General features: G+C 42.7%; 1 protein-coding gene across 1 annotated transcript in view; it reads left to right on the top strand.

Moving 5' to 3' along the window:
* HUNK (hormonally up-regulated Neu-associated kinase) overlaps positions 1–27,014 on the top strand; it is an 81,656-nt gene extending 54,642 nt beyond the window's left edge. The window contains exons 6-10 of the mRNA XM_039522760.1: positions 6,347–6,482; positions 11,731–11,899; positions 13,620–13,703; positions 22,870–23,050; positions 24,258–27,014. Of these exons, the coding sequence (XP_039378694.1) occupies positions 6,347–6,482; positions 11,731–11,899; positions 13,620–13,703; positions 22,870–23,050; positions 24,258–24,925 (1,238 nt within the window). The 3' untranslated portion in view covers positions 24,926–27,014. The remainder of the gene's footprint in view (positions 1–6,346; positions 6,483–11,730; positions 11,900–13,619; positions 13,704–22,869; positions 23,051–24,257) is intronic.
* The last annotated feature ends 547 nt before the right edge of the window (positions 27,015–27,561 follow it).

The following is a 27,561-nucleotide window of genomic DNA, read 5'->3' as shown; positions in this document are numbered from 1 at the left end:
ACATCAGGCAACTGTGCAGTTTGAAACAGACCCAATATTTTCACTAAAATCTTGGACTACGTCCAAACATACCCACAAATCCATATTTTTAATTATAGTTTTAAAAGTGTGGATTAGATTAGATTATATCTTTAAACAAACTGTATGTGGTTGAATAAAGTCCCCAAACTGTCCAGGTTATAGTCTCTCTCTTGAATCTAGTGTCCTGAGTTGGTTAAAAAAAAAAAAGACATTTGGTTGTGGGAAGCCATCAAGTTTTTAAATATCTGCAAGAAAGCTGCAGTACTAAAAAGTTTGGGAATTCAAGTTTAATCTCAGTTTCTTTTATTTTAAGGGCTTTCCCTCTCTCTGCGTATTACAACTTATTTATGTTCACAGTTGATAGTCCATAAATTCGCTGATATTTTACCTTTTAATCACTGCATCCCAGTGATTATGTTTGTAAAGCCTATCAAACAGTATCTCCAGGGTGTGTAAGTGTATGTGCCATTAAGCAAACCCTGTGAAGCAGAAAATGAGGTGTTAGTTAAAATTCCATAAATGAGTTGCACCGTCTAATGACCTCTATTGTTAGTACAGTTTTAAGGAGTTTTAAAAATTGGGTCTAACTTATGGCTCAATGATATGAAATTGCCTTAGCTTGTTTCATGTGGTCAGTAGTACAGACAGAAACTCTGTGCATAATTTCACCAGGCAGACATTCACATTCGGCATTCTCTAAACAATAGAAACCAAATTGTTTCTGACCACTGCAAGGAATGTGGCTTCTCAGTGTCAAAACAGAAGAATGTTTGTATTCCTATTAATAAAACTCGTTCTACAACTTTTTAAAACTGAGGTTGGTATCTGAATGAAATATAAAGAGAAACTAAGTTTACACTGATACTGGTTTTGAAACGATAAAGAGAACAAACATTATCCCAAAATTATACCACAGAAAGAAAATTCTGTCAAATGTAAGGTCAGTGGCTAACAAGATTAGCACCATCCTTGATTTCATTATCATTCATTTATTCATTCATGCCCGTCACCCCAACCGGGGTATGGGCCGCCAACAACAGATCTCCATAGTCTTCTATCCTGGGCCATTCGCTCTAGCTGGTTCCAGGTATAGCCCATTTTTTTGCTATCAACCTGAAGGTCGCGTCGCCAGGTATTTCTTGGGCGGCCTCTTTTCCGCTTGCCTTGGGGGTTCCACTGCAGTGCCTGTCTGGTGATGTTGGTTGGCTGCTTGCGTAGTGTATGTCCTATCCAGCCCCACCTTCTCCTTCTAATTTCTTCCTCTGCTGGGAGTTGATGGGTCCTCTCCAAGAGGTGGATGTTACTGATGGTGTCTGGCCAGCGGATCTGGAGAATCCTTCTGAGGCAGCTATTAATGAAGGTTTGATTTCATTATAGATAAAGATAAACAACAGTTGGCTGGATAATTCAGTTATACCTTTGTTAGCTCAGCTACTTTGTTCAGCATGGACCAAGGGAATGGTATAACAGTTTTATTTGCCTCTGACTTCATATGTAACATGCTTCACCTCAAAAGATCAATCTGTTGGCTTCATGTTTGCTCTTCCATACAATTCATGGTGTTAGGTCTTATGCCTAGGACCCTACCGAATTCACGGTCCATTTTAGTCAATTTCATGGTCATAGGATTTTAAAAATAATAAATGTCATGATTCTAGCTATTTAAATCTGAAATTTCATGGTGTTGTAATTGTAGAGATCTTGACACAAAAAGGAGTTGTGGCGGGGGGCGGGGGTCACAAGGTTATGTAGTGGGGTTGTGTTACTGCTACCCTTACTTCTGTGCTGCTGCTGGTGGTGGCCCTGCCTTCAGAGCTGGGTGGCTGGAGGGCGGCAGCTGCTGGCCGGGAGCCCAGCTCTGAAGGCTGTGCTGCTGGTGTGGGAGAGGCTCTGAAATTAGGATGGCATGGTATGGTATTGCCACCCTTCTGAGCTGCTGCCTGCAGAGCTGGGCCCTCAGTCAGCAGCTGCCACTCTCCGGTCACCCGGCTCTGAAGTCAGTGCAGAAGTAAGGGTGGCAATACTGCAACCCCCCTAAAATAATCTTGTGACCTTCCCCCGTAACTCCCTTTTGGGTCAGGACTCCCAATTTGAGAAACACTGGTTTTCCCCATGAAATCTGTATAGTATAGGGTAAAAGTACACAAAAAAACAGATTTACGCGAGGAGACCAGATTTCATCATCCGTGATGCTTTTTTCATGGCCATGAATTTGGTAGGGCCCTACTTATGCCTGTAGGGTTTGGATCCTGGCTAACTGAGAAACTGCCTCTCTCCTTCTGTGCCATCACAACGCTTAAGATTAGCTGAGGTACTTTTTCTAGATACTAGATGCAGAGCAATCTCAGTGGAGGGTTCTTTGCTCTGGAATTCATTTCATCCATCGTGAATCTTTTGATCTTTCTAGTATGGCATAAGTCTCATCCACTTAGTCATTTGCTGGAGGAAAAGGGAGCTTGTATAGGGAATTGAACTCATTTGGGGACTGAGTTTATTTACGTAACACTTTCAATAAGCATTGTGCACTGTTGTAACTGTGCTCAGAATCTACTGGGAGATGCATTTTATAATTAGGGAAATGGGAAAAATGGAAAGTCATAAGCCAAAACAGAAGAACAATGGATTTGTTGTTCTTGACAATAGAGAATTCTTTACCTAAGAAACGTGACATGGGGATTGCAGTTGCAGGATGCTCATGGAACAGCCATAACATCAAGTTCCAAACGATTTATGGACAGGTTTCCAGTCTTTCCCTGCTGTTACTGCAATATTATTGTCGTATGAAAATATGGAAAAGTCAGGAGAGATTTAAGCTAAAATAGCACATGGTAATTAATGATTTATGAAGATAGAAATAACTTTACAAAAATACAGTTCATGCTTAGGTGACCTGGTAACTGCATAATCGTAATTCTCTCTGTCTGCCAAATGTAAACTTCTTGACATTAGGCCTGTCTAAATTGGATAGTCTCTCAGGGCCCCCGTTTCGGTAGGATGCTGAACACAGAGGCTCCTCAAGTTGGTAGAGCTCAGCACCTACAGAACCTCATCCTGACTTATATAATACAAATCTCTCCCCTCCTTGTGTCATGAATCCACAGGATCTGTGCCATGGCCCAGCTTTTAAACAGTCCCCATTCAATGTGCTAGACCTCGAAGGCATCTCACTGTTCCTAAAAGATAGGCCACATGGCCTCAATGCCTCTGAAGGCTTGGCTACACTTGCAAGTTAGAGTGCATTAAATCAGCCCCAGGCGCCCTAACTCCTGAGGGGTCCACACTGGCAAGGCACTTAGAGCTCCTGGACTCTGCAGCTGGAGCGCTCCTGGTAATCCACTTCCACGAGAAGCATAGAACTTGCTGCGCCCTGGCTGAGACGCCTGAGTATCAGTGTGGACGACGTGTTGCATTACTGCGCTGTGATTGGCCTCCAGAAACATTCCATAATCCCCTAAAGTCAAGTGGCCACTCTTCTCATTGTTTTGAACTTGGCTGCAGGCATGGAGATATCCCCTTTCAAAGCTCTGTTTCTGACAGCCAGCATGCTTATCTGCTCCAGGACAAAGCAAACCATTACTGTGAAATGCTTCTACGGTCTGTGTGTCTGAGAGAGAGAGGCGTGTGTGTGTGTGTGTCTGCTGCTCTCTGAACTTATAGGACAGCATGCTGACGCACTCTCTGCCCCCCAAAACACACCATCCCCCCACATACATACAACATACTCCCTGTCACACTCCACCCCTTCCCCCCATTTGCAGTGACACCAGGCAGCCTTTTCAGAACAGACTAGGGTTTATCAGTCAACTGGAATGCAGCATTGGGAAGTTCTTAGTTGGCATAAAGAAGCAAAGGTTAAGGCAGTAGCCCACACCAGGGCTCCCTTGAGCCATCCTGCTATAGGAACCACCAGGGTTTCTTTTCTCTGTCTTTGTCTGTTCTCAATCCCAGGCAAGAGCTTCCTGTGTCTCTGTGAGCTCAGCTCTTAACACAGACATCTGACACCTTTTTGTCTATTGTCCTCCTCCTGAGGAGCCCTGCTGAGTTCCCAGGTTCCACCTCCTGGAGCTTCCCACTGTTAGGTGTCAGTTGTTCAGTAGCTGGGGATTCCTGTTGTCTTTCTGGATCCTTCCTTGATATGGGTTGGTTCTAGTCAGCCCCGAACGAGCCATTCCTATCATCTCAAATGCCTCATGTCCCCTGCTCTGGCACAGGAGCATTTTAACTTCTTGCACCCATTGGGTAGCAATACTAAGCCAAGAAGATCACTGCCATGCATAAAAATATGACAGAAAATTCACAACTTCAGTCATACGTTATCCACTGATCTGCTTCAGCACACACTTCCTCTTCCTGACCCCACATAGACCAGGCTTCATGGTGACTTCCTGAGCTGAGCATGCTCAAAGGACCAGTGATGTACATAAGTGGGGGGACTGGATAACAACATGACTGCAGACAAGGGCCTTTTAAAGGCAAGTGCACTTTGTCTTTAGTTAACATTTATGCCCTTTTCAAATGGTTACATCCCGGCCTAGAGAGCCAACATGCTGCTCTCCTAACACAAAGGAGGGTACGGGAATAAAGAAGCCTGTCATTTGTGTTTCTGGTCCCTGAGACGCCCATTGATTACTGTGTAAATGGCAGTCCAGGTAGAGCATTTGGGACGATGGTGAAGAGACTGTGCCATTGCTACTCTAGTGCAAAAATTGATTCAGTTGTAAAAGACAGAAATGGCATAAAACAAGTGGGTAGTATCCAGTGACCCAAGATTAATGGTCCATAAGCAAGAAGAGAGTACATGGCTTTTGGTGTTTGCGATGGAATTCATCCGGAATTCTTTTGGCAGCTCGGCTGACTATTTTTTCCTTAGTATGTAGCCCATGTGTGCTAGCCACATAATTATATTTGGTGGCTTCTGTGGTGCGTATAATGTGTCTAATTTCTGCGTACGTGAGGCTGACTGCAAGCACGTGGGTGGTCTCATGTACAAAATCTTAAGAAAACCCATCTCCAGCATTAGGTTTCTGTGTCTGTTCCATGAAGAATTGTAGAGAGCATATTAAATTCCTTAAGATTGCACAAGCAGAAGGCAGGATTTAGCCATGATGGTCTGGAGATTAAAATATAGGACTAGTCAAAACGGAGATAAATTTCCAGCTCAGATACTGACTTCCTGTGGGCCAGTCGCTTTATCTCTCCTTGTAACTAACAGCCCCAGAGGCATGACGTCAATGAATGTTTGTAAAGCACTTTGAGATTCTTTGATGGAAAACTTGAAAGGAATGGAGTCAAAACATAGGCCCAGTTCTGCCTTCAGATTCTCTCTTGCAACTCTCTTGCCATCAATGGAAGTACAGGTGTTCATATCTGAAAACAGAAATGAGCCCACTAAGTTTACTGCTCTATTTGAATTGGGTCAGAGTCTCCTACCATTGATTTCAGTATGGATGCACCATTTTAACTGAGAAACTAATTTGGGCCTGATGCTGTGTGATACTGAGCGCTGGTACTGATTGGAGGTTAATGGGAGTTGAGGCTGCTCAGCCCTGCACCAGACGCATGCAATTGCTTTTTTAGATTGCACCTTAGGCCTCTAACATTATACTTCTGCTGAATTTTTGAAGGGATGTATAAGGAAGAAACCCTTTATGTTATTGGCGAGGGAATATTTAAATAATGAAGAAATGTTTGTAATGCTAAGGCCTTGTTTCAGGAAAGCACTTAAAAATGTGCTTAGGTCCCATTGAAGTATGTGCTAAAATGTTTTACTGAACTGGGGCTACGTTCTCTCATCTCTCATGTTTAATATTGGGCCAAATCTCTAGACAGGTAAAATTCCAGTTGACTTCTCTTACTGTTTGTCCCAGACAATTTGTTATTGAAATATGTTGCACAGGGAAGTCTCTAGATTAGATTTGTATCAAAGATTTTTTCCTTTTTTTTTAAATGGAAAATTAGATCTGGTGCATGTTATGATCCTCCAGTCTAGAATAGTGTTATCTGATCTGAGTCAGGGTTTGGGGCTAATTTGGAACAAATACCTCTCACCCTGCTGGGTTTTTTTCTGGAAGCATGAAGGTTACCTTTAGAGCACACACAGATAATTGTCTCTCTTCTCATTTATGATTCTATAAAACATTATTTATTTTACATATGGATTAACTCCTTATCAGATAATTTTTTCAGGGACATTAGAGCACATCATAAAGGAAACGGTTGCTTGGTAGTATATTTTTGGTAAGGTTATTTGCCATAGTAACTCAGTTGCTAAGTTAAGTTGTAAAGCATATGACACAGCGGTTGTCTTTTCTTAATGTCTTCACAGCGGCCATAAACCTTCTACAATCTCTGCTTGAGCCAGATCCTGCAAAGAGACCAAACATCCAGCAAGCTTTAGCAAATCGTTGGCTTAATGAGAATTACCCTGGGAAAGCACTGCATAATATCACTTATCCAAACAGGTATTGTAATTAATACAATACTTCGCAAATGTGAGAACACATTAAACCATTAGAGGCTTGATCCTGCATACCCTTACTCACATAACAAAGTCCCATGGAACTCACTGGGATTACATACATGAGTAAGGACTGCTTATGCTTATTTCAGGACTGGGCCTGAAATAAATGGGAGATGATATCAGTTTTGAGAGAGTTCTTAGTACAAAAGTCAAAATGACTTCCTTAAACTAGCAGAAAGATGCCATACTGCTGCATGGTGACCCAAGATCAAGACCACATACTTGTTGACTCCTGGATCCTCTCAGAATTGATGGGGGCAGTGCATTGTTTGCCGTTGGAGTGATATTACTATGTCATTGGAAGCTACTGCCTTTCTAAAATGCCAGCTCAGATTCTGTGTGATAAATACAATATTATTATGGTAATTGTTATGGGAAGGATCAGAGTTAGATGAACCTGCTTAGATGAGTATTGATCTTGAACACCTCAACACACAGAGACATATGACCAGGTTCAGGTGGATGGCAGATCTCATGGCTAAATGTATATGCAGTCAGGGAAAAAAAAAGTGCTATTTTTGGTATACACTTAGGGCTAGATCCACCAAGGGATTTAGGTGCTTAAATGTCACTTTAGGAACCTAAGTCCAAAATTTACATCCTCAAAACCCCTGCTGCTTACGCTGTTGGCACCTAAGTTTCGGCCAGTGGACATGCGCAGTGCCAGCTACATCCTGACACTGCTGAGTTGCTCAGTGTCTAGCTCACACCTAATCCATACTGCCTGATGCAGTAGGTGTTTCCACAGGCTGTCTGTCAGATTGGGCCCCACACAAAGCCTGCAATCAGAGGAGGGGTGCGTGGTGTGTGTCCTGCCTCCCCTCCCCTTTGCCTTGTGCCTTATAGCGCAGTGCTTTATGTGTTCACCCAGGATGTGGGAGGTCTAGATTCACATCCCTGCTCTGCCTGAACCCAGGTCTCCCCACTCCCTGGTGAGCTCTGGGGTGGGGCTCTCTCTTGCTTAAGCTGTTCAGTTTTTGTACAATATCCTTAAACATTCATTGGGCCAGGCACAGACTGAGAATGATTCTGTAGCTAAGTGGTTAGCTGCGCCCCTTTCTCCCGCCCCCCACCTCCCAGAGCAGTGAGAATCCAGTTCACGTCTTTGTTCCAAATCAGGCAGAGGGGAAGATTTGAACCTGGCTCTCTGACATTCTGGGTGAAGGCTATAGGGGGTGCCTCCTTATTTTTGTGGAAAAGAGCAGATCTGGTTTAGGCGCCTAACTCCAGGAGAGGGATCATGGTGAGAATCCTGAGTGGAGACGGGCATATCCCACCAGCCCACAGTTAGGCACCTATCTGATTTTGAGAGGCCTGGCCACACCCTTCTTCGTAGCATTCCCTACTGGCTAGCTTAAGCAGCTCAGCATGATGACTTTTGTGAATTCCATTCTTAGGTGCCTAACTCTCCGCATGCAGTGTACAGGAAGCCTGGGTACTTACCTCAGGCCTATGGATTCTTTTATGTGGCAGGGCATCTAAACGTTAGGTGTTGCAATCACGAGTCTAAATCCCCTTTGTGGATGTAGCCACTATTCAAAATGTAATAGGTTTTGTGTAATACGCAAGTCAGCACCAGCTGTGGGCTTATGCCCAGGGATTGCAAGCCTAGAGTCACAAAGAGAATAGCAGCTTCTCGTTCTCGAAAAATGAGAGGCTAGAACTTGAGTGAGATTGAGGTCTTTTATTCTGGAAAGGAAGTTCATAAGAGAGATCTGGTGAAACAATGAATCATTGGGCTGGCATACAGGGGAACGCAGAGTTGTGGTGCAGGGAAACGTGATTGGCTACATTCATGGCTGGAATATAAAGAAGGAATATAAGAGTGGTTGGTTTACAAGGGATGTGGCAGAGAGTGAGATGAGTCATTGTTTCAGCATTCTTGTCCTGATACCAAGTCTAATTAAGCTAAAACAAAACATACACAGCAGATTTGAGGAATCCTGGTGCATTGGACTGTGCTAAAGTATGGTACATATGAACATTTTGTGTTAAAGAAAGGGAAAATAAGTGTAAACTGAATGAGTCATTATGCTAATTAAATCACTGTCATAATGAGTTTAATCAATCTACTAAACGTGGCATCTGTTAAGCAAATGTAACTGTAACTGAGAGCTGTGTGGGTAACTTGATACTCTCACTCTTAGTCTTATCTCCACTAAAAACAAAACAAAGAAGGCTTGAAATAAATGTGATTTAAAACTCTTTTCCTTTTGTAGATGCACTTTTATATTTATATATATTTTTAAATCCCCAGCATGCACTTGAGTTGCACTTTGTCGGATTGTATTGGAAGTGTTCTTTCTGAGTTTGGTCACAAGTGTAACTGATTATCTGTATAATTATTTAGGTGACTTGTAAAGGAAGCTGGAGTCTAATATGTTAAAGAAAAGAGCAGTGCAATGTCCTTTATTTACCACTAATCATTCTGTCTTGAAGGCAAGGAACCTTAAATATAAGAACAAATGAAAACCAGAGTCCTGAAATACAGAGAGTGAGGTGTGGGTGGGTGGATGTTAGAAGAAAATAAGTGCCTTTTACAGCTCTTAAAATATATACACTTCTTAAGTAAAATCATTGTGGAACTTTTATGCTTTAAGGACAATTAGATTTTATCATCCGATAATGTAATAACAGTTAAAAAACAAGAAAGAATGGAAGAATTAGCTGGGAGGGGAAGTATTCTACATAGTCTAGTTTAAAAGGATATCCCTTTTTTTAAGAAATCACCCTTACAATAAATATTACAGTAGAACCTCAGAGTTACAAACTAACCGGTCAAGCACACACCTCATTTGGAACCTGAAGTGTGCAATTAGGCAGCAGCAGAGACAAAAAACAAAACAAACAAACAAACAAACAAAAAAACAAATACAGAACAGTACTGAGTTAACTACTTTAAAAAAAAGGGGGGGGGAAAGCAGCATTTTAATTCCGCATAGGAAAGTTTCAAAGCTGCATTAAGTCAATGTTCAGTTGCAAACTTTTGAAAGAACAACCATAATGTTTTGTTCAGAGTTACAAACATTTCAGAGTTATGAACGACATCCATTCCCAAGGTGTTTGTAACTCTGTGGTTCTACTGTATGTACAAAATCAGTTTTTCTCATCACCCGCCTCTCTGAAAAATCAGAAAATTAGACCCAGGTGTATTTTAACCCACTTTTTGTGCTGAAGTCAGTTGAGTTCCATAGTCATGTAGATTATTGCCTTTCTATCTTTGCGCTATAGTGGTTTTTTGTTCTTAACTAGCTTAGGTCCCAAACTTGACCTACCTGCAAGTTGTTATACTATAGTGTGATAAGAAAAATCCTCTTGATTGTAAATATTTAGGGCCATATTTTGCTTTCATTTGAATTGGTGTAAATTTGGAGTAACATAATTAAATTCAACTTTGAAAGAGTTCCTCTGGATGTATGCCAAAGTGTGTGAGCAGGCTATACACCATAGTTCTTATCCACCACTTAATCACCAAGAAATCTCCACTCTCATCCCAACCACTATTTGTATTGAACTAACAAAAAGCAATGTATTGTACTCACGGATACCCCTTCTGTCCTTTTATGGGCATCACTAAAAATGCTTCTTAGATAGGGAGTCGGTAGAAGGAGTGGATGGGGGGAGGATGTAAAACTGAGATACAGGAGATTTCTCATAAAATAATTCTCCCTGGCTTTTTCAAAGCTTGCTTTTATTAAAGAAGTTCTCTGACAACAAAAAATACTTGGCATTTTACAGAATACTTTCAACAACAATTACCTGGGTTCTTTTTGCTATCCAGAAGGCAGACTTACACTTCCCATACAGCAGCAGATACAGCTTGCCTATTAACTTCTTTAAAAAAAAACCCTAAAAGCAGTCCCTTAGTACAAAATGAATTTTAATAAGCATAGTGAACAAAGGGAAACATTTGCTAGTCAAGATTTACCAGACTCGATTTTGAATATTATTTAGAGTCCTGCTATGGACAGCCCCATCTCACGTGCAGTAACGGCTGAAAAATAGCGATGCAGGGGGCGAGATGGGAAATGATGAACCTTTTAAAAGTAGAGGTCAGATTTTTTTCAAAAGCTCATCACCCAGCAGTTCTTAGTAAGGCACCTATAAGTGGCTAAAATAGCTATTGAGAACAAGGAATATCTTTTTTTAAAAACAATTATTTTTGAAAATAATGGGAGCTATTGAGTGCTGGGCACACCTGGAAGTCTGGCCAATTCATTTAGAAGCCTAAATGAGCTCTTTGGAAAATCTGACCTTCCAATGCACTGTTAAAAGCACTGTTATAACTGCACAAGGCTATTGCTATCCATTCCTCAACTCAGATGAGTCCTTTATTGAGAGCGTACACAAACACACGCATATTTTATGTGTAACTTAGCTTTCTGTGGTGCCTTCCACCTCAAAGCACTTCTACACATTTAACAAACTGCTATAGAAATGTTACATATAGCTCACTTCATTGAAATACACCGATCTGTGGGATGAAACACTCTAGCTAGCTACTTAATGCAAGGAGAAACACCCAAGCAACGGTTAACAATAGCAGATGAAGATGGAAAGAACAGAAACATATAGGTAAGCAGAATGTAGCTAGCTGAGTTGGATTTTAGCTCTTCTCCTCCAAAAGGAGCCAGGGGATGTTTAATAACTACAGTGGTCAAGACCTTGGGTTTTATGTCTTAATCAAACTGTGGCATCTGCAGCACTGCAGTGCCTCTTAACACCATGCTGGGCCATTGGTTCACTATTGACTCGAGGGAAGAATGCCATCTATTTAATGATCAATGTCACTTCCTGCAGCGCATACTGTAGCTGTTCCTTGGCAGTCTACCATCCAAGTAGTAACTAGCCTTGACCTTTTTTAGTTTGTCAGATCTGAATGGAACACAGCATAGGGTGGTAGGGCTGAAAGCCACATAGAAAACTGCATCCCAAATCCCTGAGTACAGAGGGTATGCGGAGTTAAAGTATCAGAAGGTATTCTTTATCGCTAAAATAATTTTTGGCTGCTTTTTGAACTAGAGCTACCTTCACAAGAATGTAAGGCTAGTCATGTTTGCATTACTTAGTTATATAATGGCCTTCAGATCTCTAGTGCATACTCTGCAGGTGTCCTCATTGCTAACAAGCATTCTAAGGTCTCATCTGGAGGGTTGTAAGAATAATTGGTTTGGTCTCTTTTTGTGTAGAATTCACCTAGAAGACCTCAGCCAAAGTGTGCTGCTCCATATGACTGAAAAGCTGGGCTACAAGAACAGCGATGTGATCAACACTGTCCTCTCTAATCGGGCAAGCAACACTCTCGCCATCTACTTTCTCCTTAATAAGAAACTAGAGCGCTATTTGACAGGCCTGAGAGTAAGTATTGCTTGATACTGATTCCTTAAGACAACAACAATAATAATAAATATAAAAAGAGTGCTGTAATATACAACATTTTCCCCACACACTGACATTTGATTCTGAGTCTTTAACTTAGTGAAGTGTAGCCCCTTGAGATTCACTGTTCATATAACATTAGTTGTGAAAGGGAGATAATGCTGGTAAATAGATAACATTAATTCAGATCAGAGTTCCCATGCATGGGAAAGAATTGCTTGTAGGTTGTATGTACATGGTTTCCAAATGTAGGCACTGGACAAAGAAGGGAAGGAGCGAAGTCCTTGCCATGTAAGGCTTTATTTTTGTCCTAGAGTTGTGTCGGGTTTATGCTCTTTAGATATAATTCTTCTGTTATTAAGAAACATCCATTAACATAATGTGATTCTTGGCAGGAGAGGTGGGGACAGTTGAATAGCCATTAAAATATGTTTGTTTGTTGTGAAGTGAAAATTTTAAGATAAAAGTTGTACTTAAAAATAATATGTATGTAGAGTTTGTTGATTAGTTTTTGACCCTCTTGGCCCATGGCACAAGGCATTAATACCAAATAGCTCTTGCATGAGACCTTGGGTCAAAAATCCTGCTGTCCAATTTGCATTGCAGGTTTCTTGCAGTGTAAATTGTTATTGCATATTCTGCATTCAGTTTCTGCACAAACCTCCCATTGGCTTCAATAGATGTCTACACTGGGGATGCGAGGAGCAATAAGTGACTTAAGAGACTGACAGTGCAGTTGCAGCCCCAGGGTCTCCCTCACATAGGTTATAACTAGGGTTGTGTGAAATTTGGCAATTTCACTTTGCAAGGGTTCTTGCAAACACTTGTCTTTGCTCTTTGGTGTCAGTCTCCTTCGGAAAAAGAACAGGAGTACTTGTGGCACCTTAGAGACTAACAAATTTATTTCACCATGAGCTTTCGTGAGCTACAGCTCACTTCTTTGGATGCACAGAATGGAACACACAGACAGGAGATATTTATACATACAGAGAAAATGAAAAGGTGGCAGGATGCATACCAACAGGAAGAGTCTAATCAATTGAGATGAGCTATCATCAGCAGGAGAAAAAAAACTTTTGAAGTGATCATTAAGATGACCCATAGAAGGTGTGAGGAGAACTTAACATAGGGAAATAGAATTTAATTAGTGTATACTTCTATGGGTCATCTTAATTATCACTTCAAAACTGGTAGTTTAGTGCTCTGTAGCCACATAATGGGTGGCCCCTGCACAAGTGTATGGGGTCTGCAAGGGGCTGAGATTGCCTTGTACTCTGTCTTCCCTTGGCATCTGTGCATAGCGAGGCACAATCTGGGTCTGAGATGTAAATAGTGAGGAAGCTGTAAGCATCTACAAGGCTGCTTAAAAGGTGCAGGGGTTTATGGGTTTTTCCTTTCAGCTTATTAATTTCTCTTTTATCTCAGAGGGATTCCTTGTCTGATGAATGGCCATGGATTCTTCACTCCTCCTCAGAGTATAGTTATATTAGAAAGACCATTCAGATGTTTTAATAATGATGTCTCGCTGGCCATTTGCAGATCAGCATGAATGATATTTAAATATCATGGGCCAAATCCATCATTGCCATAAGCCGGTGCGACTCTGTTGAAAGCCACAGTGAATTTGGCCAAGCAGGTTGTAGTTTATCAGTTTCGTTGACTCTAATTATCTCACATTATTTTTTTCCCTCTTCAACAGAAGTCAGATGTCCATGATAATGTTTGCTACAGGAACCAGCTATACCAGATAGAAAAATACAAGGGGATCCAAGATGCCTATGAGGTAGAGATTTTTATGATGATACTTTGACACCGGACTGAAGTTAAGAATTTCCCACTGATTGTGAATAAAATTGTTGGGTTTCTGGCTCTGGGGGGAAAACAGAAATAATTCCAAGCCCAGAGAAATAGGGAAACTTGCTTACAAGAGAGAAAGTTATGAAATGACTCATTTCAAAAGAATTACCAGGGAGGTTTGGGCATCTTCATTAACAAAAAGTAGTGACTGATCTGCTTGCACAGAACAAATGGACAGAAAGGTCAGAATAATCCCCCCAACATGTAAGCCTAAATATGACTCTCAGTGACAGTGAAGAACATAAGTTAGGGATGTGAATATTCTAGACAGCGAATTCCACTTGTCCATTCAGCTATTCTGAACCCCTCAGTTTGACTTTGAGAACACTCCCAACACTGATGAGTTCATAATAACTGCTAGTCACTAAAGCTATTGTGTTCCTCCTCAGATATGTTCTGCTGTAATACAGGCTGCCATGGGGCTGTATGAAATTTTCTTAGGGATATAAAAAAAACACCTTAGCTCCTCTACAACATCTTCTAGCTGTTTCTGTCCAAGCACTTCACAAGAATTTATAAATTAAGCCTCACAATATTTATGAGGGCTAGTCTCCCACTCCAAGATACAAGTAGCTCCCATTTAAGGCAATCGGTGTTGCATGATTGAAGGGAATCAGTGTTGCATGTATCCTGCTGAGGAAGAATAGAGCTCTCTGGGATGTCGGAGTATTATCATCCCCATTGTACAAATAGGAAGCCAAAGAACCAAGGACTTAAGTAACTTGCCCAAGGTGGCAGCCTTCACTGCATTTGAGCAATGTCACTCCAAAATTAGACAGCATTCAGCCCAGGTTCATTGACAGGCTGTGAGCAGAGCTGTTTGAAAAATGGGTATTTTTCCCTATGAAAAATTTTGGTGAAGATTTTTTTTTCTTCAAGTTTTTCAAGACTTGATAAAAAAAAACAAAAGCTAGAAAACTTGCAGTTTTAGGCAAGCAAAAGCCAAAAAATGTCATCCCAAACCCACAACATATTTGGTTTTGCATCAATGTTTAATTAACATTTAGGCGGGGCCGGCCCTAGGTGTTTTGTTGCCCAGGGTAGAAAACTGTGGTGTTCATCACTTCATTCTGCATACTCCTCTCCACCCCATCCCACCCACCCCCAAAAAGAAAACCAAGCAAAAGGAAAAGACAACAAATGGGGATTTGGCACTCCTGGATGTTGGCTGCCCTGATAAACCAGGGGCTGGTTTCACAGGAACACTGCTAGCCTGTTATATGCCCAATCCTACTATCCAGACTTCAGTGAGAGCTCTGTGTAAGAAATGCCTCTCTGGGCCTATCATTGCACACCACTGGCTTTGATGATTATTTATTGTTTGTATTGTTGTAGTGCCTAGAATCCCTAGTCACATCACTGTGCTAGGCACTGTACAAATGTTCTCTGCCCTCAGGAACTGTGCTTCATCCTCGTGTTGGGACCTAGGAGTGTAAAAAAACCCTATTGGGAAAAGCCACTCTGGTTTTGTTGTGTGCTGCAATCTGCTAGTACTCTTCTGTCTGGAGATAGAAAACATGGGTCATGTAAATGAGGACGCTGACTGATGGGGAGTGCCTACATTCAGTGGTTCCCTCTCAGTGGTCACAACGATACTTTCCATTCATTAGATAGAAAGTGTTGCCTGTCTCCATCCTTTTTGCCGGGGTTTTAAAGGAATCCACTCCAGATATCAGGGCCCCTTTGATTTTAGGATTCTCTTTTCCTTTCCTTTGTTTGCCGAAGGGAGGAATTACAGCGATGTGAGTATTATGCAGGTTTCATCTAACAACCGTAAGATAAATTACAATATTCCCAATACCTCTTTCTAAATCTGATTTCCAGAGTTATGATGGTGGTGGTCACTGTATTATTAAATATGGTTTCCAAACCCAGAATTACATGGACACATTTATGTTGTGTCTGGTTTTGTTTGTTTTTTTTTAAAAATGCATTTACCAATTTAATAGACAAGTTGAATTGCAAGCCAGATGGAAGTATCAGGGCAAAGCACGTGCTGCATTTTATTTATATAAAGAGCACATACTTTATTTAAAACATATCAGCTGTGGATAGATTGATCAGATATATTTCAAGATGTTCCTGAGGGCTCTTTAGAACCAAATTCTTCTCTGTATACACCTGGGTTCCCAGTACAATCACTGGGAGCCACTTATGTGTTTCTGAGATGTGAATTTAGCTGTTAGCTTATTGTTTACATGTGTGTATTGTGTATATGTATATGTATAATAATGTATTGTATAAGAACATACACTTGTATTTCTATACAAGTGAAAGCAACATTATTTGGCAAATAGTGCAACGATAGAAACGCGCAGATTGTTTTGGTGTTATTTTTAAAATGGAAGTACATTTGCTTCTTCTTCGAGTGATTGCTCATGTGTATTCCACAGTAGGTGTGCGTGTTCGTCACGTGCACCGGTGCCGGAAGTTTTTCCCCTAGCAGTACCCATACTGGGGGAGCACCGTGACAACCCCTGGAGTGGCACCTGTATATCGCACTATAAGGGGGACCGCGCGCTCCCCCGACCCTCAGTTCCTTCATGCCGCCAGAGAAGGTAGTCGGAACTTTGTGCTCCAGCTCTGCTGCAGCCTTTTCTTCTCAACCTTAGTGGTACCGTTCGTGGATTGTTACTTCAGTATTAAAGTGGGCTCGCAGCATGCCCCGTGCCCCAGGCTTCAAGTCGTGTGACTCCTGTCGCCGTTCTATGCCTAGGAGCGACCTGCACGCTGAGTGTCTCTGCTGTTTGGATGAGACTCACATCAGTGAACGTTGTAAGATCTGCAGGTCGTTCAAGCTGCGGACCAAGAAGGAGAGAGACATTAGACTCCATGCTCTCTTGATGGAATCGGCATTGGCCCCAACTCTGGTGCGGCGACGGGAGCGCGGCACACTGGATGGACTCGGCTCCCACCGCTGCACCGTTGGTACGTAGTGAGGCACCCTCTACTAGCCGGCACCTTTCCCCCTCCTAGAAGTAGGGAAAGGGCCTTATCTTGCAGTGACGCCGAGACAAGGAAAGAGGGGAGGCTGGTCCCGCATCGGGCAGCCCACGGTCCTCTCTGGGCTCAAGGACTCTGACTCGTGTTGAGCGGAGCAGCCCGGCCCCATCCGCGCGCACTTCTCCACCGGTACGGATGCCGTTGATGCCGGAGGCGATGCAGTCTGCGAAAGACATTATGAGTCTCCCAGTTCCAGGCGCACAACTGGTGATGGGTCCCCGGTCCCGGGGCAAACCTCCTTTGGGAGCCCATCAAGCCGCTCCTGCGGATCACAGTTCCCACTCCGAGGAACACTCCCGCAACGTTCAGCGCGCAACGACCGGTTGTCCAGCAGCTCACGCCCTCCCTTGACGCCAACCAGACCGTCCTGGTCACCACCCGGATGGGAGTCTCAGGGACCCTCTACGCCACTTGCCAATGAACACAAGCATTGAGAGAGGCACCGGGAATGTTTCCCTTCGCGACACAACTGCCATAGCCGGTCTCAACGGGATAGGCAGCGTTGTTCTCGTTCCAGTTCCCGCTCAACTAGACGTTGCACTCAAGATTCCTCTTGTGATGCCTTGGCACCGGGGCACCCGAGCTCCCGCCACCGGCATAGGTACCGAAGCAGCTCTTCAGGCGGGTACCATTCCTCGACTTCGAGGTCCAGGTCCCGAGGGAGGCGGCATCGCAGGCACCACCACTCATACTGTTCCTGTGAGACCATGCGCTTGACGGTGACCTCAGCCTCAGCACCCAGCCTCCCATCCTTGGCCCGCGCGGCTCAGCCAGGACAGCTACTGGCACCGGGCCCTCAGCCGGGTCAGTGGCAAGGGGCCCCGTGGTAGGGACAGTGGTGCCAGTAGGCACCGTGGCTGCAGATGCCCGCCCAGACGGGGGCCTGCTCAGTCGCCAGAGCGTCTCAGGCTCCATCAGCCTCGTCTGGCTACCTAAGAGACAGATCGGTGGGCCACGAGTTGGTGGACCCGCGCCTGGACTCTGATCTGGGGCTCGACCCCCTGGTACCGGCCGAGGCCCACGGCTCCGCGCTGACTCTTTCCCCAGCACCGGACGACACCGTAACTGTGCCTCTGCCACCAATCCCTCAGGAGGATTTTAAGGCACACCAAGACCTGCTAAAGCAAGTAGCATGCAGCCTTCAGCTGCAGGCCGAGGAAATGGAGGGCCCCTCAGATTCCCTCTTTAATGTGTTATCCCCCTCGGCACTGGGCCGCGTGGCTCTGCCCCTGCACCAGGGTGTCGCCAACATTTCCAACACCCTGTGGCAAACTCCCAGTCCTGCCTCCTTGGCGCCAATCTCCAAGAAGGCTGAAAGGAAGTACTTTGTGCCCGCCAAGGACCATGAGTACCTATATTCCCACCCGGCATGTAACTCGCTTGTGGTAGAGTCGGTAAACCACAGAGAGCGTCAGGGCCAACCTGCACCTACCCCCAAGAATAAGGATGCCAGACAACTGGACTCCTTTGGTAGAAAGATTTATTCCTCAGCAAGCTTCCAGCTGAGGGTAGCTAACCACCAGGCCTTACTGAGCAGATTGACTTTCACCTGTCGGAGTCTCTGCCTAAGTTTGAGCCTCAACTCCCAGACTGAGACAGGAAGGACTTTAAGGCGCTACTAGAAGAGGGGGCAGCGGCGAAAGCGGCCTTGCAAGCGGTGTCGGACGCAGCCGACATGGCAGCCCGCTCGATGGCTTCGGCAATCTCCATGCGCAGGGCGTCGTGGCTCCTCCTGTCTGGACTGTCGACGGAGGCCCAGTCCATTATGCAGGACATCCTGTTTGATGGGAAGGCGCTCTTCGCCAACCAGACAGATGTCAGGCTACATGGGATGAAGGATTCTAACACCACCCTTCAGACTTTGGGCCTCTACGTCCCTCCAGCTAAGGACAAGGCCAAACCACAACCATCAGCTCAACCTGCAAGGAGCAGATATGAGCCCCCATTGTCAATTGCAACCAGGGAATTGATGTATGATTTCTATAAGAAAAATTAAGAACTAATGACATTGCTACCACGATTGCCAATTTTGGCAGTATACGTTCCCATGGCTAAGGGCTCGCTGCTTATTCCTTCTGAAGCCTGGTCTGCAGACAGATTTTTACGTATATCAGTATAACTATTTTGGTTTTTTGATTTTTTTTTTTAACTGGAATAGCTATACTGATACAGCTAGTAGTGTGAATGCAGTTATACTATAGCTTCTTCACCTTCCCACATAGGAATAACTATATACACCTTTATACCAGTATATCTATGGCCACACTAGGTGGGCTGTATCGCATTTACAGTACCAGGATAGTTAAAACAGTACAGCTTTTGTTTGTGGGCAAGCCCTATGATATTGTTTGGAAGGTGGACATGAAAGCCTTCTTCCCTCCCTTCTTAAACTAAATTAAAAATAATCACTAGCTTATAACTAAACCTGTTTCTATAAGGACTCTTAACAAATGCTTTGTAATGGAGACATCCTTTGGGTGTCTTTTCAGATTCTTTGGGAAATATCCAGTGTCTGTCCCCTTATTCACTCAAGAAGGAAAGGTTTACTTACAAACTAATCTTTATTAGGCTATTCGGGATCTCCCAATTTGACTGTGTTCTTCCACCACTGCTGCAAGTATGAGCATCTCTCTCAGTCTGCCTTTCAGCCCCAAAGAGAAACATGGGAGCACTAGTCCCTAGATAAATGATGTAGCTGTGTTGCCATGGAGATGTCATACAGACGTCTCCTAAGGTTCTGCAGCACCTGGCTGAAATTCTTCCACATCATTTTAGCAGCAATGTAAAAAAATGCAAATGTAAGTGACTGTGGCCATAGTGGTTGTTGCTTGTAGTGCCTCATATTGCTAGTGAGGAAGTATTGCAATAAGGCTATAGCTGTTAGCACGGCAAGCCCCCTTTCCCATAGGGCTCATTGAAGGGGGAGGTTAGCAGCAAGCTCTGCAGTGGTGTTGCTAAGAGTGCTGTGAACTGGTGTGCAAAGTGCTACAAGATACAGGTTCCCTACCCGCATAGGGTATTTTAAAGGCTTGTTTCATATTTATATTTAGCAGAGATGTGTAGGCAAGCAAGAAGGGGTGTTGGGAGGACTCAGGGGATTGGGAACAGTCGTGCTAAAGTAAGGGTGCCCCATGCACAGGATCCGTGGAGGCTGGAATGATTGTGATGCTCCCCATGCAAAGTAGCTGCCATGATCAGATTCAGGTTTGGAGGGAGCTGAAGGAATTCTAGCATAGAGAGCTAGTGCTGTGGTCCTATCATAACAATAGACAAAGCCAATATCAACACCAGTTATCTTCCTTTTAAATCTATTGCTGGGATTAGGGGAGATTTTGGGGTTGAGGTCAGGACAGGAAATAGCATAGAATGAGGTAATGCCAAATATTCCCAAGTATAGCTTACTGGTACAGCTCTTTCATTGTGTGAGCTGGATGTATACAGTATGTTGAAGGCTGAACATTTATAGCTCCTCTGAAGAAAATCTTCCTTTCCTTTTCAAAATATAATGGCATTTGGCACTTTGGGACTCAGGGTTTTTTTTTTTTCCACTTTTTAGAGGAAATAGTCCTAATAAATTTTAAAAATAATTAAAAGACCATTTCCAGCATGTAGCCAGAGTGAAGTAACTCACAGATAACACAGGATGTGTGGATTTCCTTTTCACATGGGTACTTGAGTCTGTACAAGACAGCTGTGTTACTGCTCCATGAAAATGTTACAGCAGCATGAACGTAATATAATGTCAGGGTCACTTGGAACATATTTCACAGTAGGGCAGAGTTCTGGTTTAGCTCTGTCTGTTGTACCACTAGATTAAAAATAATTGCCGTATTGAAATGTTCTCGCTGAGGCTGTATCAACCAAAATGCAAATCCTTCCCTCAAAATACCAAATAGCTGTTGAGAGTCTTGATGGCCTTTTTGTGTTGATATTTCACCATCTGGTCCTCTCCTCACAAGTACCTTTAAAAAAATGCTTCTGAAAGAACCCCAATTTCTGCCGGGCTTGGCATCATAGTTGCAGAGCCTCATGTAACTATTCAACATGATGTGCAGGGAATTAACTGCACAACTCCCATTGACTTTATTTTTATGATCTATTATTTATATAGTGCCATGCGTGTGCATGGTATTTTGCAGACAAGCAAGAAGGCTGGGTGTATCTGCTTCAAAGAATTGACAGACTAGACCAAATGAGAGTTGTGCAACTAAAACCACATGCAATGCATTATCCATGTAGGAGTTAATCTGATCGTTTGCACATAGTCCACAGTTTGTGTGAAAGAGGTTTTATTGCTCAGTAGAGATTTCCAGAGATGCTTTAGATTCTAAGAAAGATCTCTTCTCCAGCCCTAAAAACGTCTCCTCTACAGCTTTTGTAATAGGTCATAAAGCCTAAAGAGTGAGTCACTGATGCCCTTCCTCAGGAATATTTAACCTTCCAAAGTTCAAAAGGCAGCGAGCATGGGGAAAAATTTGAGAGCTCCTTTTCATGGTCCATGGATGGCAACAATGAAGTACCTGAGCCGTTGGAATGGTTAAAACGGACTTTGCCCACCTATTTTCCTAATGTGTTTCCTAATGTGTTGGTCTCAAAGTTGTTTGTTGTAATAGCCCCTAGAAGATTTGAAACTGACTTCTGCTTCTTCATCTGAACTGGTTTTCCTCTATTCCATGTGGGGACTGATTTGTTACTGTAGGGATGGCAATGAAATGAGTGCTCAGCTGATACCATTGATTTTTTTACAACAAAATCTTAAGATGGGCCCCTTTTAGTTAATATTTTATCTATCAAAACGTATATGTAAAGACTTAATGGGGAAAGAGCTCTGAAGCATTTGCTTAAAAAAAGACACGTAGTTTCACAGGCTTTTCAATCAAATATAACAAAAAAGGTGGCTAAACAGAGAGTTTATAGCAGCACGAAGAGCGTTGCTTTAAAAACAACACACAACTTTTTTTCCAGCCCCCTCCACCCCAACCCCCCCCAAAAAAAGAACAGACAGGTCCAAAACTGGACCAGGCAAAGTCTTCTTAGGAAAGTGTAAGATTCTTGCAGTCCAGCAACTCAATGTGAATTGCAAATCTGAAGCCTGATTTTCCAAGGTAAAATAGAATCTGCAGCTTCCACTAAAATGAAGGGAGTGGAGGTGCTCTGTGCCTTGCAGAATCAAGCCCCTTGTGTAAAACTAAAAAATGCTAATTCATTTCCATTTTAAAACCTAATTTTGAAAATTAGGGTGTTTTTACTTACCTTCTGAGTCCTAAAGCTCAGTATGTGGTTCCCACCCCCCACTGTCAGTTGATATAAAATCATTTGTTTTAAGATGTATGGATCTGTCATGTTTAAAGGGCAAAGCCCCAGTCATGCAGTGAGTGCCAGTCAGACACACAGAGTTCACTGCAGGATTGGAGCCTAAGGACTGAATTCTCAACTCTCATTCATCTTGTGTAGGCACCTTTCCATAACAGCTTTAAAATGTTACCAAATTTTAATTGCAGTGTTTTACATCCCGTTGGACTCGTTTTTCACAGGTGTATGTGGCTATGCAGGGTGCAAGACAGTGGAGTAGCAGGCCCTGAATCTGCAGGATCAGGTCCATATTCTTCAGGTCTGTGCCCAGCCAGACTGCAAATGACTTGGGAGTTTAAACTTCTTTAAAGCTTCATAGCTCACCTTTTAAAATGTCAGAGGAAATACAATAAGCAGAAATCAAAGGTCTTTTTTTATGTTTAAATTTGGAGGCAAATTTCAGATGTGAAAGAGCACAAATCTTGCATGTTCTTACTTCAGCAAGCTCTCCTAGGATCGAGTGGCCTCTGAAGAAAGAGCTTTTCTTTTGTTTGAGTTTCTGAAAACAATTTTCACACTGCATGAGTTTTCAACATGGACGAGAGCCATGAAATCATGTTTAACAAATCAGAAGAAAATGTTACACGGAAGATTTAGTTATTTTGAGTAGTCAGATGCATTCCCGTTAAATCTTTGAATTCAGCTAGATAAACGATGCTTTTATTTCGTTTTTTTCTTAGGGCACGTAAACTTTCTAAAATAAACCAAACTATTTTTGTTTGTTTTATAACTTAAAGGACAAAAAGCAAAAAGAACAAGAAAAGAAGGGGGAGCTTCTCCACCGCCCACTTCCAAAGAAAATAGAGAAAAATTCACCTTCTTACAGACAGCCCTCCTCCTGCCTTATCGCACAGATACAGAACCCCAAGGCACTGCTGAAAGAGCGAAAAATCACCAAGACTGGGGTTCCTGAGAAAGGTTAGTAAAAGAGTCGTGTGTGTGTGTGCGCGCGTGCGCTATCTACCACACATAGAAGGAAGTTGTAAATAAGAGAGGATTGAACAGAAAAATCATGATTTAAACACAATTCCCGAAAGACACAATGACAATTTTGGATAATCACGAACTCTTGGTTTTGTGTCTCTTCTGATTTGCCTTGTGATAGAGTTGCCATAGCTTTGTTTAAAGTCTCCCTTCCTCTACACACATAAATGCGTGCAAAATCACCTTTATTTTATACCAGCACTTTAAAAGCAACAGCACCCTCCCCAGCACCCTGCTGGTTTGGTCAGCAGATGAGTGAACCTGACAAAGAGATTTCTTTCTCTTGCCCAGGGAATGCAGTAGGAGCGGAGTAAAAGGAAGCAAGGAAAGCAACCACTGAGCCAGAGGAGGAGAGTTCTGGTAACCAAGAGCAGCTGGAGAAAACAGGGGGAAATGACTGGGTGATGAAGGAAGGAAAACAGCCAGCCAATAGAGAAGGGGAGGGAAAACCCAAACCACAATAAACCCTCAAAACAAAAACAAAGGGAGAAAGCAAATTATGTAAGAATAGGGAGAGAGGTCAGAAAAAGTGTTAATCATGCTGGAGGGGAGGCAAGCCGGAGAGAGAATAGGTGGGAGGGAGCACTGCAGGGCGTGACAAGACAAAGGAATTGAAGAGAAGAGCATTCAATAAGGAAAATGGGATAGTGTGTATGTGGAGCAAGTACTGTGGGGGAGCGGCAGTGAGAGAAGGGAGTGAATAATGTGTTTGGGAGAGGTTAGACCTAGATGTTTGTGGAAACATATGCTTGCTCTTCTTTTGAAGCTAAAAATCTTAATGTAATACTGGAATATAGCATCTCCTTATGTACAGCAACACACATAATTTTAAACATCAGCATGTGGTTGCTTATTTCAAACCCCCTTCTTACTGAGTCAATGCACTTGTCCTGCTGCTGAGATCACTGGCAGGTAACAAACCCACAGAACAACCACGTAAGTACAAAATGAAAATCAGAGCATTAGCTCCTTGATCACTGCACTGAGTATACACTGCAGGGCCATTTGGTTTTTATGCTGCATCCATCCTGCCTGCTAAAACTTCTATGGAATGTGAGGTCAAACACCCTCTGCCCTAGGCCAGAGCAAGTATTAGAGAATGTCATTCACTTTTCTGATTTCTTTTCCTTTTGTTCTGTAGATTCTACTGGTGGTTTAAGCCCTTACCATGAACCCATGGCAACCAAGACCGGTTGTGTCACTTCCTGTTCTCTGGAATATCTTGAAATCCAGCCACCTCTTCCAAGGACACCTAGACTCCTTAAGAGGCAAGATTCTCCTCAGCAAGAGTCTGCAAGCATCAGAAGTCAGACAAAGGATGCTCCTTTGATTCTGAATATTGTGCATTCTTTTGAATCTGTTGATAGAGAGGACCAAATAGACCAGATTTCCCCCTCTCACCAGTATAGAATTTTAAGTTCACCAGTGAATTTTGGTTATAAAAGCTCCAGTGAAAGGACATTGTCTCCCCTTCTTCAGCCTGGAAGCGCATCTCCTGCCAAAACTCCAGTTCATGGAACTCAAGTCTCTTTCACATTTGAAGAAAAGACAAGTCCTTTGAGAGAAGAAGTCATGTCTCCTACTCAGCCAGCTTCAAATAATCTCTCCAATCCTTTGGGGAGCCCTAACTGTGTTAAAAGCAGAGGTAGATTCCCCATGATGGGGATTGGACAGATGTTACGGAAAAGGAATCAGACAATGCAGTCAACCACTGACAAGTCGCTGGAAGCAAGAATGCCTCAGTTGCAGCAAATGAATCCAGCACAGATTTCATTTAATGCAGCAGATGCTGTGAACGGCCAGTGTTAATCTGACACTCTTGAAAGCTAGGATTTGCAGTGCTGCTTTCTAGGGCTTCAAATGTTATAGAAAAAGAGAAAACTGCAGGCATATTGGTCTCCCTATATAATATATTATAGCAGCCAGCCTGGCAAATCAAAGGTCTGCTTGTAATGTTTTGATGGGTTCTAGTTATTGAAATTGAAAGAAGAAGGCCCCACTTATGCTGTTAAGATAATTTAGCAAAGATGACATTCATTTGGTTTGACTCTACAGTGAAATGTGTCTTAAAAGATCTACTGAAAATCTACATAAGGAGATGCTATATTCCAGTATTACATTAAGATTTTTAGCTTCAAAAGAAGAGCAAGCATAACAGCTTGATTCACCCAGTGTTACCTGCATTAATAAACTTGCCCTTGGCTTTCTGCTGTCGTGACTGCTGGTCCCAGCTAGGAACTGTGATTGAGACTACAGTTGGTCTCATATCGTACTGATACAAGTATTGCTGAAGAAGAAGGAAAACACTAGATATTGTATTGCTGAGACCAAGAGCTACACTTCTAATTCAAGAACAGGCTCTATCAAGAAGGAAAAACAGATCAGTGGGAACTTGGTTGGATAACAGCTTGAGTTCTAGACATTCAGAGCAAGTGAAGGCTTTGATTGTCAAAGCGGATTTTACTGTTAATCTTACAAACTAGATAATAGTTGAATCTTTTTCTTAAAGAAAATGTTCATTTTGTAGGAGACGTTACGGAAAAGAAACATTGTTTTAAAACTAGTTTGGTCAAATTGACATTTTCCTGCTCGACTCATAAGACAAGTCTGCAAGTGGATGATTAAAACAATAGTCAAAACTGCAACTTGGACATTTAAACAATCTAGTCACCTCTGACTTTTGTATTTGTACTAATTCTGTGGAAGACGTAATGGGAGAATTGCATTAACTTCTGTTTTAGCAAATTAGCATTGATCATACATGAAGGCTTTTCTGAGAGACTGCAGTAAATTTAAAAGAATTAAAAGGACACACCAGTGCCATTTCAGACTGCAAGGATGGTAATGCAGTGGGTACCAAAAATTTAGTAGTATTCTGAGCTGTGAAGATTAACTTTCCTAACAGGCAACATACTCTGCACACTGGCATTCTTTTTCTAAGTAAACAATACATCTGAATAAAGGGGGTAACATTTTTGGTTAATTTTTTTGCAAACCATTTGCTATAAACTTAGACGGTTTAACCAAAGACCATTTTGTGGTTTGTCTGTACTGTGCTTGCATATGAGTTGTGTGTACAGGACTGTTTGATAACTTTAGTACTAACCCAGGTCAGTGGCAGGTAGCCACCAATTATGTATGTGTTTCGCCTTTCCCCTGCCCCTCCACAGATAGTCAATGGGTTCTAATGCTCTTTTAAAAGACAAGGCAGAAAAAATAGCAAAAAAAATTGGCTCAGGGGATTGGTAATGAAATCTGGGGACCTTCGTCTCAAGATCATCACTTTAAATCCAACCCATATCTTCTTGGCCATAGTTATTATTTGTATTACAGTAGCACTAGAGGTCCCAGGTGACACTGGGGCCCCATGGTGTCAGATTCTGTGCAGAAGCATAGTGAGAGACATTACCCGCTCTGAAGAGCTTTTGATCTAAATTGAAAAGACAAAGGATGGGAGGGGAAATAGGAGCACAGCGAGGTGAAGTGACGTGTCCCTGGTCACACAGTAGGTCAGCACAGAGCCATGAGTAGAAATCTGATGACCTGACACCCAACCCAGCACCCTATTCTCTAGGCCACACTGCCTCCTAAGTCATTGCCCCTGCTTGATGGCCTATGTGACATGAGGTAATGGTTAGTCCACCTACTGATGCAATAGATAGCCCTCTCTGTCAAATAACCTCCACACTGGGAACCATTGCTGGCAATGCCAACAGAGGATCAGGACCTGAATGGGCATGGAGAAAGAAATACCTTCTTACCCCTGAAGCTGAGCTGTTCAGGTCACAGCTAAAGTTATGTGGTAGGTCAGTATAGGGAGCCTTGTTCTGTTTGATGTACAGAGGGTTCAAGTCTCTGGGGCTGTCAGACCAGCACTAGAAAATATATAGATATATAATGTCTCCCAGAGAGATCAAATGGTATTTTTAAAAATAACTAAAAGCATTTTTACACATTTTTGGGTTTCAAAAACAGCAAAGTGTCCTGTGGCACCTTATAGACTAACAGACGTTTTGGAGCATGAGCTTTCGTGAGTGAATACCTTGCATCCAACGAAGTGGGTATTCACTCACGAAAGCTCATGCTCCAAAATGTCTGTTAGTCTATAAGGTGCCACAGGACTCTTTGCTGCTTTTACAGATCCAGACTAACACGGCTACCCCTCTGATACTTGGGTTTCAAAGTGTCCTATTTTATTTTCATCAAGCACCTGTGCATCCTCTGGGTCCATTTTACCGCTGCCATTTGTGTAAACCATCAGGTATCTTTTTTAAGAAAAACAACAACATACTTACATTCTTACATTCAAATGCTTGCATTCAAAAATGCTTGCATTCAAGTCCAGCATAGTGAGAAGAATCCTTTGCATGCTTCAGACTTGTGTACCTAAATACATTGCAAATACTAACTTGAACTATAAACTCAGGTTTCTTTGGAACCCAATA

Source organism: Mauremys reevesii, linkage group 1 (assembly GCF_016161935.1).
Source record: "Mauremys reevesii isolate NIE-2019 linkage group 1, ASM1616193v1, whole genome shotgun sequence".
Classification (NCBI taxonomy): domain Eukaryota; kingdom Metazoa; phylum Chordata; order Testudines; family Geoemydidae; genus Mauremys; species Mauremys reevesii.
Note: the sequence above shows the minus strand (reverse complement) of the source record. Positions and strands in the feature narration are given on the sequence as shown.